At 45.4% G+C, this 15,319-nt stretch overlaps 1 protein-coding gene across 7 annotated transcripts in view; it reads left to right on the plus strand.

The window, feature by feature from the left end:
- The first annotated feature begins 1,869 nt into the window (after positions 1 to 1,869).
- Positions 1,870 to 15,319, plus strand: part of LOC139580347 (ribosome-binding protein 1-like) — a 34,660-nt gene continuing 21,210 nt past the window's right edge. For 3 of the 7 annotated variants that reach the window (XM_071408908.1, XM_071408911.1, XM_071408913.1), the window contains exons 1-4: positions 1,871 to 2,127; positions 8,481 to 8,609; positions 8,830 to 8,928; positions 9,680 to 10,253. In XM_071408908.1, the coding sequence (XP_071265009.1) occupies positions 8,508 to 8,609; positions 8,830 to 8,928; positions 9,680 to 10,253 (775 nt within the window). In that variant the 5' untranslated portion in view covers positions 1,871 to 2,127; positions 8,481 to 8,507. Of the gene's footprint in view, positions 2,128 to 2,669; positions 3,391 to 7,027; positions 8,278 to 8,480; positions 8,610 to 8,829; positions 8,929 to 9,679; positions 10,254 to 15,319 lie in introns of those variants that run through there. The other 4 variants (XM_071408914.1, XM_071408912.1, XM_071408909.1 and 1 more) reach the window with 4 other exon arrangements.

Consider the following 15,319-nt stretch of genomic DNA (forward strand, 5'->3'; position numbering starts at 1 on the left):
TTGCATCAATATATCCACATAATTTTCCTTTTCATGATGCCATCTATTATGTGAAGTGCACCAGTCCCTCCTGCAGCAAAGCACCCCCACAACATGATGCTGCCACCCCTGTGCTTCAAGGTTGGGATGGTGTTCTTTGGCTTGCAAGCCTCCCCTTTTTCCTCCAAACATAACGATGGTCATTATGGCCAAACAGTTCTATTTTTGTTTCATCAGACCAGAGGACATTTCTCCAAAAAGTCTGATCTTTGTTCCCATGTGCAGTTGCAAACCGTAGTCTGGCTTTTTTATGGCGGTTTTGGAACAGTGGCTTCTTCCTTGCTGAGCGGCCTTTCAGGTTATGTCGATTTAGGACTTGTTTTACTGTGGATATAGATACTTTTGTACCTGTTTCCTCCAGCATCTTCACAAGGTCCTTTGCTGTTGTTCTGGGATTGATTTGCACTTTTCGCAACAAAGTACGTTCATCGCTAGGAGACAGAATGCGTTTCCTTCCTGAGCGGTATGACGGCTGCGTGGTCCCATGGTGTTTATACTTGCGTACTATTGTTTGTACAGATGAACGTGGTACATTCAGGCATTTGGAAATTGCTCCCAAGGATGAACCAGACTTGTGGAGGTCTACATTTTTTTCTGAGGTCTTGACTGATTTCTTTTGATTTTCCCATGATGTCAAGCAAAGAGGCACTGAGTTTGAAGGTAGGCCTTGAAAGACATCCACAGGTACACCTCCAATTGACTCATATGATGTCAATTAGCCTATCAGAAGCTTCTAAAGCCATGACATAATTTTCTGGGATTTTCCAAGCTGTTTAAATGCAGTCAACTTAATGTATGTAAACTTCTGACCCACTGGAATTGTGATACAGTGAATTATAAGTGAAATAATCTGTCTGTAAACAATTGTTGGAAAAATGACTTGTGTCATGCACAAAGTAGATGTCCTAACCGACTTGCCAAAACTAAAGTTTGTTAACAAGAAATTTGTGGAGTGTTTGAAAAACGAGTTTTAATGACTCCAACCTAAGTGTATGTAAACTTCCGACTTCAACTGTATGTATTTTAGACCATCTACTGCACCTTGCCTATCCCGCTCGGCCATCGCTCATCCATATATTTATAAGTACATATTCTCATTCACCCCTTTAGATTTGTGTGTATTAGGTAGTTGTTGGAGAATTGTTAGATTACTTGTTAGATATTACTGCACTGTAGGAATTAGAAGCACAAGCATTTCGCTACACTCGCATTAACATCTGCTAACCATGTGTATGTGACCAATAACATTTGATTTGCGTAAAAGTTGTCTAAAATATAAATAGTTAAGTACAGATACCTCAAAAAACTACTTAAGTAGTACCTACAATTATTTTTACTTCAATAATTCATACCACTGCTGGAATCAGGGATGGGGGTTATCATTGGCAACACACCTGGGTCCCTCTTGGGAAAATAACGTTTTCTAATCTATTCACCACTTCAAAATGACTTAATCTGACCAGACATAGGACTGTTTTATATTCCTATTCTCCATTAGAATTCAATATCTGACTTTGATTTCTCCATTCTATTCTTTGTCGCAGAGCAATTCTACACCTCCGGAGATCTTGAAACAGACGTGCCTTGACATTTTTCGATTGCAGTTGCGTCCACAAAGGGGTGTGAATATAATCAGTGATGACGATTCCTACATTCTCGCCAGTGGGTCCACCCGCCACATCTGTTGTAGTTTTAAGAACGAGTTTTGACTGCGTAAACCATGCCAATTTAACTGCTATTTAAACTACAACTCCCAGAAGCACATCCCACAATAAAATTCCGGTGACATTTTTTGGTTACATGATTGAGTACATTCTAGCCAATTAGGGATCTTGTGGAATACCTATGTGGGACATGAGCCCAGCGCATAAAACTGGCCCGTTCTCCGGCGTCTCGCCAGCTCAAAGTGCCACGACTCAATTGAAATAAATAGGAATCCCAGACGGATTGACCGAGAAAGAGAATTTGCGGAAATAGCAGCATATTTATCGCCAGATTGAAGGAAATTCCACAACAAAATCCGAACTTCTTCAACTGCCTCCAAAAGTGGTGTAGTTACATCAGCAGATATATATATAAAAAAAGAAGGTAGGAATTCTGAAGACCTCTGGAAGTCCGAATTACTAGGTCATTTAGCTGACTAATGATGACTGTAACGTTAGCTTTTTTTAAACCTAGTTAGTTAGCTGGCTTGTGATTGTTATCAGACCGCAGCAGACAGTTGAGGAATTTTGTAACAATACTGTAGTAGATATAAACTAACTAGCAAGCCAGCTAGCGTGTTATAACAACCTAGTTAACGTTAATTCTCAACTCCTGAGATGTGATGTAACGTTAGTTCGCTAGTTAAAGTTAATTTACAGTTTCTTTTTTTTTATAGCTAACGTTACTTGCGATTTCCACATAATGATGACTCTTCCTCATTTCCATTTCACATGCTATGTCAAAAGATTGAGAAATTAGGTCACACTATGACAACAATTTTCAATACTTGCCGAATGCATAATATTTGAGAAGTATTTGTCACAATATTATGCCGCGTCATGTTTTTTTTTAGAGCTGGCAGTCAGAGGGTGGGGGGTAGCTAGCCCCCCCTCAGTCAGTGCTCGGTCCAGGGAGGGAGAGAACCCCTTTGGAATGTCCAGACAGACTTGGGCGGAGCGTTGGCGTGTTGACAATATGCCAAGCACTTGTTAGTGAATATGGGTATTTAGTGAATATGGGTATTTGCATAAACGACATTCAATGGACTGTAGGGTATGGAAGCGTTTCCGATGGAGTATCCTGATGGCAGAGAGAGTAGGAAGGATGGAAAGGGATGTTGGAGTAATATATATTGTTTTCCGTAACGACTGACGCTTCGTTCACACCGACAGTCATTGCATTACAAAAGTACATTCATTTCCAATGCAACGCTGCGTTTACTTTGCAGAAGCAGTTGCAGTGCGTTCGGTGTGGTGCATACCTTGGATTTATCACATTGTTGCGTATTCGTAGACGGCTTGACAGAAATGGCAGCAGAAGGTGAATGTTGAACTTTTTGCATACATATGCAGATGATGCAGCGTTATATTTATCGCTCTCACTATCGGTGTGATCAAGGCGTGAGGTTTGCATTTTTCTCTGCATGCAGTGCTTGACGTGGACTGAAATAGTTTCCGGTACTCATTTTGGCTGCCGGGACTGTTTATATTGAGGTGCAGGAGCTCCACAATACTTTTGAACATGTAGTGTATTTTATAAAAGGCACAGAAGCTCAAGCAGTAGAACATTTTTATGGCGCTGGTACTCCGCGCTGGTGAGCTCCTGCTCAAGTCAAGCACTGTCTGCATGAAATACTCTTCTTCAGAGGTAGGTGGCACCAAAAGCTTTGTTGCCTTTCCTTTCTACGTGCCTGTTTTTGAAGGATGACGTGCAAGTTAGAGGCCCACACTCTTTTTGCTTTGTCTGTAACCTTGCTTCCTATCCAAATGGAGAGGCTCTTAACTTGACTCACTCTTCCCTTTTGTGTAGTTTGTCAACTGGTTAATTCCACCAAGCCATAACTTCAGCCTATTAAAAACATTGAGTAGTAAGGCTATGTTAAGTTTGGATGAAGCATACTTCATTCATTTAATTTGCCACGGTGGGTTTAGTTTATTCATCATTTTGCTGTCTGTAATAACTTGTCATTGACGTGTAGCCCTCGTATGTAGGGAACCCCAGATACTGGGACTATACATTTAGACTCTGCTATTCAACCAGACGGCTTCTCCATATTCCAAATGTCTCCACCGTCGGTTTCTGGTAATAGTTGTTTAATGTTTCCTCATTAAACAACTCCTTGTGTACCGAAGATGAAAACATTGCAAGCTTCTTTTCACTCGACCTGGCATTTTTTTAAATGCTAAAATACACACCCCACTATATGCAGAGGGAATTCACGTGTGTTATCACAGCTGTGTACATACCGCCACAAGCAAACACCAATTTAGCCAGCAAAAATCCTCTCACCCGGAATCAGACTTTTTTTGTCACGGGTGACTTTAACCAAGCCCGTCTAAAACAAATTTTCCCAAAATATCACCAATGTGTATCCTGCCCCACAAGAGAATCCAGCGTGGTCAATAAAGACTGATTCCGGGTGAGAGGATTCTCACCCGGAATCACAAACATCTGTTTGGCAGATGTCACAAACATCGGTAACGCATACCAAGCCATCCCCCACTTCAGCCAATTAGATCACATCTCTCTGGTCATACTCCCCGCCTACAAGCAGCAACGGAGATATCGATACAAATAAGAAACCTGATGACTTGGTGGCGTGCGACGCATACATAAAATCCATTAGGGATGGAAAAGCCTCTTCGAAGCTGACGTTAGGAATAGTCTTTAGTGAATACTCACAAAGCTGCCAGCCAAGATGGCATCTCTGGCCGTGTCCTCAGTGTTTGCTGATCAACTGGTGGGTGTCTTATTGAACATCTTCAACCTGTCCCTGTCTCAAGCTGTAGCCCACACCTGCTTTAAGGTAGGGACTGACTATCACCCTATCGCGCTCACCTCCGTCATCATGAAGTGCCTCAAACGGTTGGTCATGGCCCACATCAAGGCCAGTATCCTAGGCTCACTGGACCTAATTCAGTTTGCCTACAGCTGTAACAGATCCACTGAATATGCCATTTCAATCGCTATTCACACGAGGAACACCTATGTGAGAATGCTGTTCATTGACTACAGTTCAGCATTCAACAGTATTGTTCCCTCTAAGCTAGACACCAAGCTCAGAGCCTTAGGTCTGGACACCATCCTCTGACACTGGACCCTGGACTTCCTGACGGGCAGACCACAGACCCCCCCCCCCCCCCCCCCACAAGCCATCAAGACTGCTGAACGCTTGGAACTGGACTGACCACCTGCTCTGATTCTCCGCACCTTAGCACTCACCCACACAGACATCCACACACACATTCATGCTACAATTGCTGCTACCAGTCTCTTATTAAATTCGTAAAGTATTCAGACCCATTGACTTTTTCCACATTTTGTTGCGTTACAGCCTTATTCTAAAATTGATGAGGGGGAAAAAACTAATTTAATCAATCTACACAATACCCCATAATGACAAAGCAATAACAGATTTTTAGAAATTTTAGCAAATGTATAAAAAATAAAAAAAACGGATCACATTTACATTTATTTAAAACATTTATTTCACCTTTATTTAACCAGGTAGGCCAGTTGAGAACAAGTTCTCATTTACAACTGCGACCTGGCCAAGATAAAGCAAAGCAGTGAGACACAAACAACACAGAGTTACACATGGAATAAACAAGCATAGAAAAGTCTATATACAGTGTGTGCAAATTAGGTAAGATTAGGCGAGGTAAGGCAATAAATAGCCCATAGTGGTGAAATAATTACAATTTAGCAATTAAACACTGGAGTGATGGATGTGCAGAAGATGAATGTGCAAGTAGATATACTGGGGAGCAGAGGAGGAAAAATAACAGTATGAGGTAGTTGGATGGGCTATTTACAGATGGGCTATGTACAGGTGCAGTGATCTGTGAGCTACTCTGACAGCTGCTGCTTAAAGTTAGAGAGGGAGATTTGAGTCTCCAGCTTCAGTGATTCTTATTTTTTTTGCAATTCGTTCCAGTCACTGGCAGCAGAGAACTGGAAGGAAAGGCGGCCAAAGAGGAATTGGCTTTGGGGGTGACCAGTGAAATATACCTGCTGGAGCGTGTGCTACGGGTGGGTGCTGCTATGGTGACCAGTGAGCTGAGATAAGGCGGGGCTTTACCTAGCAAAAATGTATAGATGACCTGGTGCCAGTGGGTTTGGCGACGAATATGAAGCGAGGGCCAGCCAACGAGAGCGTACAGGTCGCAGTGGTGGGTAGTCAGGTGACAAAATGGATGGCACTGTGATAGACTGCATCCAATTTGTAGTTGTCTAACCAATCCAACCAGACACCTAGGTATTTGTAGTTGTCCACATATTCTAAGTCAGAACCGCCCGGAGTAGTGATGCTAGTCGGGCGGATGGGTGCGGGCAGCGATCGGTTGAAGAGCATGCATTTAGTTTTACTTGCATTTACTAGCAGTTGGAGGCCACGGAAGGAGAGTTGTATGGCATTGAAGCTCGTCTGGAGGTTAGTTAACACAGTGTCCAAAGAAGGGCCAGAAGTATACAGAATGGTGTTGTCTGCGTAGAGGTGGATCAGAGAATCACCAGCAGCAAGAGCGACATCATTGATGTATACAGAGAAAAGAGTCAGCCCGAGAATTGAACCCTGTGGCACCCCCAGAGACTGCCAGAGGTCCGGACAACAGGCCCTCCGATTTGACACACTGAACTATGTCTGAGAAGTAGTTGGTGAACCAGGCGAGACAGTCATTTGAAAAACCAAGGCTGTTGAGTCTGCCGATAAAAATGTGGTGATTGACAGAGTCGAAAGCCTTGGCCAGGTCAGTGAATACAGCTGCATAGTGTTGTCTCTTATCGATGGCGGTTATGATATAATTTAGGACCTTGAGCGTGGCTGAGGTGCACCCATGACCAGCTCGGAAACCAGATTGCATAGCGGAGAAGGTACGGTGAGATTCGAAATGGTCGGTGATCTGTTTGTTAACTTGGCATTCGAAGACCTTGGAAAGGCAGGGTAGGATAGATATAGGTCTGTAACAGTTTGGTTCTAGACTGTCTCCCCCTTTGAAGAGGGGGATGACCGTGGCAGCTTTCCAATCTATGGGAATCTCAGACGATACTAAAGAGAGGTTGAACAGGCTAGTAATAGGGGTTGCAACAATTGCGGCGGATCATTTTAGAAAGAGGGTCCAGATTGTCTAGCCCGGCTGATTTGTAGGGGTCCAGATTTTGCAGCTCTTTCATAACATCAGCTATCTGGATTTGGGTGCAGGAGAAATGGGGGAGGCTTGGGTGAGTTGCTGTGGGGGGTGCAGGGCAGTTGACCGGGGTAGGGGTAGTCAGGTGGAAAGTATGGCCAGCTGTAGAAAAATGCTTATTGAAATTCTCAATTATCGTGGATTTATCGGTGGTGACAGTGTTTCCTAGCCTCAGTGGAGTGGGCAGCTGGGAGGAGGTGCTCTTATTCTCCATGGACTTTACAGTGTCCCAGAACTTGTTTGAGTTTGTGCTACAGGATGCAAATTTCTGTTTGAAAATGCTAGCCTTAGCTTTCCTAACTGCTTGTGTGTATTGGTTCCCAACTTCTCTGAAAAGTTGCATATCACGGGGGTTATTTGATGCTAATGCAGTACGCCACAGGATGTTTTTTTTGTGCTGGTCAAGGGCAGTCAGGTCTGGAGTGAACCAAGGGCTATATCTATTCCTGGTTCAAATTTTTTTTTTTGAATGGGGCATGCTTATTTAAGATGCTGAGGAAGGCACTTTTTAAAGAATAACCAGGCATCCTCTACTGATGGGATGAGGTCAATATCCTTCCAGGATACCCGGGCCAGGTTGATTAGAAAGGCCTGCTCGCTGAAGTGTTTTAGGGAGTGTTTGACAGTGATGAGGAGTGGCCGTTTGACCGCAGACTCATTATGGATGCAGGCAATGAGGCAGTGATCGCTGAGATCTTGGTTGAAGACAGCAGAGGTATATTTGGAGGGCAAGTTGGTTAGGATGATCTCTATGAGGGTGCTCGTGTTTACGTATTTGGGGTTGTACCTGTACCAGATTGTCTAGCCTGGCTGATTTGTAGGTATTCAGACCCTTTACGCGGTACTTTATTGAAGCACATTTGGCAGTGATTACAGCCTTGAGTCTTGGGTATTACTCGAGTCTTCTTGGCTAATTCCCCTACAAGCTTGGCACACCTGTATTTGGGGCGTTTATAACATTCTTCTCTGCAGATCCTCTCAAGCTCTTGTCAGGTTGGATGGGGAACGTCGCTGCACAGCTATTTTGAGGTCTCTCCAGAGATGTTCGATCAGGTTCAAGTCCGGGCTCTGGCTGGTCCACTCAAGAACATTCAGAGACTTGTCCCGAAGCCACTCCTGCGTTGTCTTGGCCGTGTGCTTAGGGTCGTTGTCCTGTTGAAAGGTGAACCTTTACCCCAGTCTGAGGTCCTGAGCGCTCTGGAGCAGGTTTTCATCAAGGATCTCTCTCTGTACTTCGCTCCGTTCATCTTTCCCTAAATCCTGACTAGTCTCCCAGTCCCTGCCGCTGAAAAACATACCCACAGCATGATGCTGCACCTGAGCTCAATTTCGAGTCTCGTAGCAAAAGGTCTGAATACTTATTTACATAAGGTATTTCTGTTTTATATTTGTAATAGATTTGCAAACATTTATTTTTAGAGTCTTTGGTATAACTCAACCAGAGAACGAACCCCCATCCTTCCAATCTCAGGGTGGACACACTAACCACAAGGCCACTGGTTAAATAAAGGTTAAATACAATTCTGTTTTTCTCCTCCATCCATCCAACAGGACAGCTAACCTGTCATAGTGGTCATCATGGATCTATATGACCCTCAGACGCTAGGCATCATGGTATTTGGAGGCTTCATGGTCATCTCAGCCCTCGGTATCGTTCTGGTCTCCACCTTCTCCATGAAGGTAGCCTAACTGTTGTTAATGTAATAATGTATGCCATTTTAGCAGACGCTTTTATCCAAAGCGACTTATTCATGCATGCATCATTTATTTGTATGGGTGGTCCCAGTGGGAATGGAACCCACAATGCATTGCAAGCACCATTCTCTAACAACTGAGCCATGTTGTTGGGGTAATAATGTCTAAATGTGAACTGTTATATGTTGTCTCCTTCTCCATGAAGGAGACCTCATATGAGGAGGCTCTGGCCAAGCAGCGCAGAGAGCTGGGCAAGACGGTGCCTCTGGGACAGCTGACCAAGAAGGACAAGAAGAAGGAGAAGGTAAGACGAGATCAAACGCAACTCTACCCAAATGTTACTCTAGCTCTGTGTGTGTTGCCCCAGTATCTGTGTGTTAGAGACGTCGACGAGGAGTATGCCATGCCTGCTCTAACACCCAGGAAGCGCCGATTCATACTCCCACTACACGGCTCTGCAAGTGTTAGAATGTCAAAATACGTTGTTTTTTTACTCACCAAATATTGAGTTTCGCTGAGCGTCTGTTTTTATTTACTCCCGTTACGTCCGGTACATATTTCCAAAAAAGGTCTAAATAAAAAAGAATGTTGAAGCAAACAAAAAATGCCTTTTCGGCAGCTCCAATGTAAATTACATTACTGTTGCGCACCGATCTGAAGTCCATCCACTCAATAGTGTCAATAGCACCTCGTTGTGTCTGCCGGTGTTCATGCTACACCACTGCTTATAAAACTATAAGTTAATGATGTGTCAAATAAATGATCTCCAGCTCAGGACTCCAGCTGTGTATTTGTTTTGCTAACTTGCTAGCTAAGTTGGCGAAGATGTCAAGATCAATCTTCTTGGTCACAGCAGAGACATTCAACCCCCTACTGGATGAAGATCTACTTTTTGTTTTTAAAGAAGTAGCGCCTCTTGTGTGCACTTCCGGTAATACCGTATGCTACAGAAACGGTATGACGGTATGAACATCTGTGTTTGAGGACACATACTGTAGCACATTGTGATTGTATGATACATGTTCTAAATTAAATGTATTCTTATTATCATTAAGGCGTCTGAGAAGAGGAACCGGGGTAAGAAGGAACACAAGCCTAATGGGAAGCTTCCAGAATTAGAACTAGAGGATATCCCAGTGGCCGAGCCTGAACTAGCCCCAGAACCCGTTTCTGCCCCCGAACCTGCCCCTGAACCTACCCCTACCGCTGCTCCCGAACCAACCGCTGCTCCCGAACCAACCCCTGCTCCAGCTCCCCCCGTTGTAAAGGCCTCCCCTGCTCCAAAGAAGAAGAAAGAGAAGAAGATGATGGCTAAGGTTGAGCCAGCCCTGGCTGCTCCAGCCCCCATGGCCCCCTCCAAGCTCGCCCCTGCCGCACCAGCCCCCATGGCCCCCTCCAAGCCCGCCCCTGCCGCAGCAGCCCCCATGGCACCCTCCAAGCTCGCCCCTGCTGCAGCAGCCCCCATGGCCCCCTCCAAGCCTACCCCAGTCCTGGAGGCTGTCACCAAGGAGGTCCCTGTGATGGCAGTGCCCCCGGTGGGCTCCCAGCGGACTGCATCCAAGGCTCAGGAGACAAAGGCACATGACCTTTCCAAGAAGAAGGCGTCCTCCAAGAAGAAGGCGGAGTCTGGTAAGGAAGTTTGCCTATTTTCAATCATTTTACATCCTAGTTATTTTGTCCGATAACTAGAGCAGCACAACTGTTGATAATACAGCATGTTTAGGTTCCATTTCTAACTAGTATTATTTACTCTAAATTGTTAGTGCTTATCTAGGATTATAAACTGGGTGGTTAGAGCAGTCTAATTTGTTTAAAGCCTACATGTATAGTAAGTTTTGTATTTTTTTATTGTTTAGTCTGTCTTTCGGATGGGATGTTAAACGGGTGTCCTGACTCTCTGTGGTCACGTAACGATCCCATGGCACTTATCGTAAGAGGAGGGGTGGTCAACCACGTTGTCCTGGCTAAATTCCCAATCCGGCCCTCATACCATCACGGTCACCTAATCATCCCCAGTGTACAATTGGCTCATTCATCCCCCCTCCTCTCCCCTGTAACTATTCCCCAGGTCGTTGCTGTAAATGAGAACGTGTTCTCAGTCCAACTTACCTGGAAAAATAAGGGTTAAATAAAAAAATGTAAAATGGTTTAGTCTGTTCAAGCTCTGTCTGTAAGTTGTACATGTCAAGATACCATTCTTCCTTCTGTGGGTCATGTGACAGACGGACGGACAGTCAGACAGACGGATACAGTGATAACGGTTAGACAGGATGTTACAAGATATCTCTTTGTTTGAACGGCTGAGCATGGTCGTCTAGGCAGGAAGTACTTTAGCCACAAACACTACTGTAGTCCTCCTCCTATGGGGCTTTTCCTTCTAGACTTACCCCCACACCAGGGTATCACCAGTGTTTCATTTTAATGTCAGCTTTGTCAGTTGACACAGCCTCTCAGTAACCCAGATAGTAGGCTGTTTCTCTGGTTTCCAGAGGGCTGTCTCTGTCTGGTGCCACTCTGGCCCAATGACCACTCTGCCTGGGGTACAGCTGCCCAGTTCCCCGCCATGGGAGAGTTCCCCGCCATGGGAGTTTGGGAGTTTACTCACAGCCTTCAGATCAAACTTTATTTGCCACACGCGCCGAATACAGCAAGTGTAGACTTTACTGTGAAATGCTTACTTACAAGCCCTTAACTAACAGTGCAGTTCAAGAAGAGGAAAATATTTACCAAGTAGGCTAAAATAGAAAATAATAATAAAAAGTAACACAATAAGAATAACAATAACGAGGCTATATACAGGGGGCACCGGTACCGAGTCAGGGTGCGGGGGTACCGGCTAGTTGAGGTAATCTGTACATGTAGGTGGGGGCGAAGTGACTATGCATAGGTAACAAACAAACAGCGAGTTGCAGAAGTGTACAAGAGGGGGGGGTCAATGTAAATTGTCCGGTAGCAATTTTTATGAATTGTTCAGCAGTCTTATGGCTTGGGGGTAGAAGCTGTTGAAGAGCCTTTTGGTCCTAGACTTGGCGCTCCGGTACCGTTTGCCGTGCGGTGGCAGTGCGATTGAGATTGCGTTATCTTGGGGCGGTATGCGAATTGGAGTGTGTCTAGAGTGTCTGGAATGCTGTTGTGAGCCCTGACCAGCCTTTCAAAGCACTTAATGGCTACCGATGTGAGTGCCATGGGGCGGTAATCATTTAGGCAGGTTACCTTCGCTTCCTTGGGCACATGTAGGTATTACGGACTCGGTCAGGAAGAGGTTGAAAATGTAAGTGAAGACACTTGACAGTTGGTCCGCGCATGCTTTGAGTACATTTCCTGGTAATCCGTCTGGCCCCGCGGCTTTGAATGTTGACCTGTTTAAAGGTTTTGTTCACATCGGCTACCGAGAGCGTTATCACACAGCCATCCAGAACAGCTAGTGCGCTCATGCATGCTTCAGTGTTGCTTGCCTCGAAGCGAGCATAAAAGGCATTTAGCTCGTCTGGTAGGCCCGCGTCACTGGGCAGCTTGCGTCTGGGTTTCCCTTTGTATTCCGTAATAGTTTTCAAGCCCTGCCACATCCGATGAGCGTCAGAGCCGGTGTAGTAGGATTCAATCTTAAAACTTCTTGTAACTCCTGTATTGATGCTTTGCTTGTTTGCTGGTTCGTCGGAGGGCATAGTGGGATTTCTTCTAAGTGTCCGAATTAGTCTCCTGCTCCTTGAAAGCGGCAGCTCTAGCCTTTAGCTCGATGCGGAGGTTGCCTGTAATCCATGGCTTCTGGTAGGGATGTGTACGTACAGTCACTGTGGGGACGACGTTATCGAAGCACTTAGTCGTATATTCCAATCTGTGCTAGCAAAACAGTCCTGTAGTGTAGCATCTGCGTCATCTGACCACTTCCGTATTGAGCGAGTCACTGGTACTTCCTGCTTTAGTTTTTGCTTGTAAGCAGGAATCAGGAGGATAAAATTATGGTCAGATTTGCCAAATGGAGGGCGGGGGAGAGCTTTGTATGCATCTCTGTGTGTGGAGTAAAGGTGGTCTAGGATTCCCCCCCCCCTCGTTGCACATGTAACATGCTGGTAAAACTGATTTAAGTTTGCCTGCATTAAAGTCCCCGGCCTCTAGGAGCGCCGCTTCTGGGTGAGCATTTTCTTCTTTGCTTATGGCCTTATAGTTGGTTTAGAGCGGTCTTAGTGTCAGCATCGGGTTTGTGGTGGTAAATAGACGGCTACGAATAATACAAATGAGAACTCTCTTGGTAGAGAGTGTGGTCGACTGCTTATCATAAGGTACTCTACCTCAGGCCAGCAATACCCTGACACTTCTTTAATATTTCGTACATCGTGCACCAGCTGTTATTGACAAAAAGACACACACCCCACCCCTCGTCTTACCGGAGGTAATCATTGGAAAATAAAATTGATGACCTTCTATTAAAGATGATCTCATCAACTGGATATCAAAAACTAACATCTTATGTTTCACCGAGACGTGGCTGAACGAAGAAACGGACAATCTAGCCGGAGGCGAGCGAGTAAACTGTTCTGCCGGTGCATGGAAAATCCAGCCAGCTCTATATTGTCCGTTTCTTCGTTCAGCCACGTCTCGGTGAAACATAAGATGTTAGTTTTTGATATCCAGTTGGTGAGATCATCTTTAATAGAAGGTCATCAATTTTATTTTCCAATGATTGCACGTTTAGCAAGGAGAATGTGAAGGCATTGGGTGTTTACTCGCTCGCCTCCGGCTTCTCAGAAGGATCCCCGCTCTGCGTACCCTTTTCCTGCCGTCTTTTCTTCACTCAAAAGGTGTGGATCTGGGCGTGTTCCAGTGAAAGCAGGATATCCTTCTCGTCGGACTTGTTATTAAAGGAAAAAGTTTATTCCAGTCCGCGGTGAGCAAATCGCTTTTCTGATGTCCAGAAGTTATTTTTGGTCATAAGAGACGGTAGCAGAAACATTGTGTACACAATAAGTTACACAACGCTAAAAAACGAACAAAATTGGTTGGGAGAATGTGAAACGTCAGCCATGTTTTTCGGCGCCATGCTTTCCATTAGGCAGACATAATAAGCATATTAGACATTTACTATTACACATGTTTTGCCTTTCGTTTATGGCCTTTTATCTCTCAAACATCCCACAGAGACAACTTAGTTGTGTAAAATATCAGTGAAACTGAATAAAATACCCAGGGCTACCCGCTAGTGCTGCGAAGCTAATGGAACTATGGATGACGGTTATTGATGAGACAAATGACCGAGGTCACACCTTACAATCCTTCCTGAGTGGATACGGTGCTGTTGCAGGGAGGGAGGCGTTGCCTAGGCAACCAAAGACTCGTTTGCTGCAACACCTTGCATGTGTCAGCAAGGAGCAACAAAGTCAGTTTCATCACGTTGTAAAGAGTCCATGTTACCCCGGAGACGGGTCAACTGCTTGAATGCACGGCCGACCCGTCTTCAGTCCGCTGTTCTTTTCTACTTTATAAACAGTTATGACAGGTCATTTATTTTAATGACGATCTTCATCCATAATTGTCATTACAAGATTATACAGTAATTGTGCCTACTGCCTAACCCAGATCTAGCCTGCAGGCAGTGCATGAAGTTCCCTCCGCTGTTACTTAGCCTGCAGGCAGTGCACGAAGTTCCCTCCCCTGTTACTTAGCCTGCAGGCAGTACAGGAAGTTCTCTCCCCTTTTACTTAGCCTGCAGGCAGTGCAGGAAGTTCCCTCCCCTGTTACTTATCCTGCAGGCAGTGCAGGAAGTTCCCTCCCCTGTTACTTAGCCTGCAGGCAGTGCAGGAAGTTCCCTCCCCTGTTACTTAGCCTGCAGGCAGTGCAGGAAGGGCACTGTTACACTGTCCACTGTTACTTAGCCTGCAGGAAGATCCCTCACCTGTTACTTAGCCTGCAGGCAGTGCTGGAAGATCCCTCACCTGTTACTTAGCCTGCAGGAAGTTCCCTCACCTGTTACTTAGCCTGCAGGCAGTGCTGGAAGATCCCTCACCTGTTACTTAGCCTGCAGGAAGATCCCTCACCTGTTACTTAGCCTGCAGGCAGTGCTGGAAGATCCCTCACCTGTTACTTAGCCTGCAGGAAGTTCCCTCACCTGTTACTTAGCCTGCAGGAAGATCCCTCACCTATTACTTAGCCTGCAGGCAGTGCAGGAAGTTCCTTCCCCTGTTACTTAGCCTGCAGGAAGATCCCTCACCTGTTACTTAGCCTGCAGGAAGTTCCCTCACCTGTTACTTAGCCTGCAGGAAGTTCCCTCACCTGTTACTTAGCCTGCAGGCAGTGCAGGAAGTTCCCTCACCTGTTACTTAGCCTGCAGGCAGTGCAGGAAGTTCCTTCCCCTGTTACTTAGCCTGCAGGAAGATCCCTCACCTGTTACTTAGCCTGCAGGAAGTTCCCTCACCTGTTACTTAGCCTGCAGGCAGTGCAGGAAGTTCCTTCCCCTGTTACTTAGCCTGCAGGCAGTGCAGGAAGTTCTCTCCCCTGTTACTAACCCAGCTCTAGTCTGCCGGCAGTGTGAGAACTCAAACTCTTAACGAAGGCAGACCTATCAAGAAAGTAGGATTATTCCACATGACTTTTCACCCCTCACCTTACCACAGACACCTTGGTGAGAGCTTTTCCCAGTAGGGAAATGGGGAATGATGTGTTTTCTGTCAGGTCTGTCTTCATTGTTTGATGACGTACTG

The sequence above is a fragment of the Salvelinus alpinus genome, chromosome 7 (assembly GCF_045679555.1).
Source record: "Salvelinus alpinus chromosome 7, SLU_Salpinus.1, whole genome shotgun sequence".
Lineage (NCBI taxonomy): Eukaryota > Metazoa > Chordata > Actinopteri > Salmoniformes > Salmonidae > Salvelinus > Salvelinus alpinus.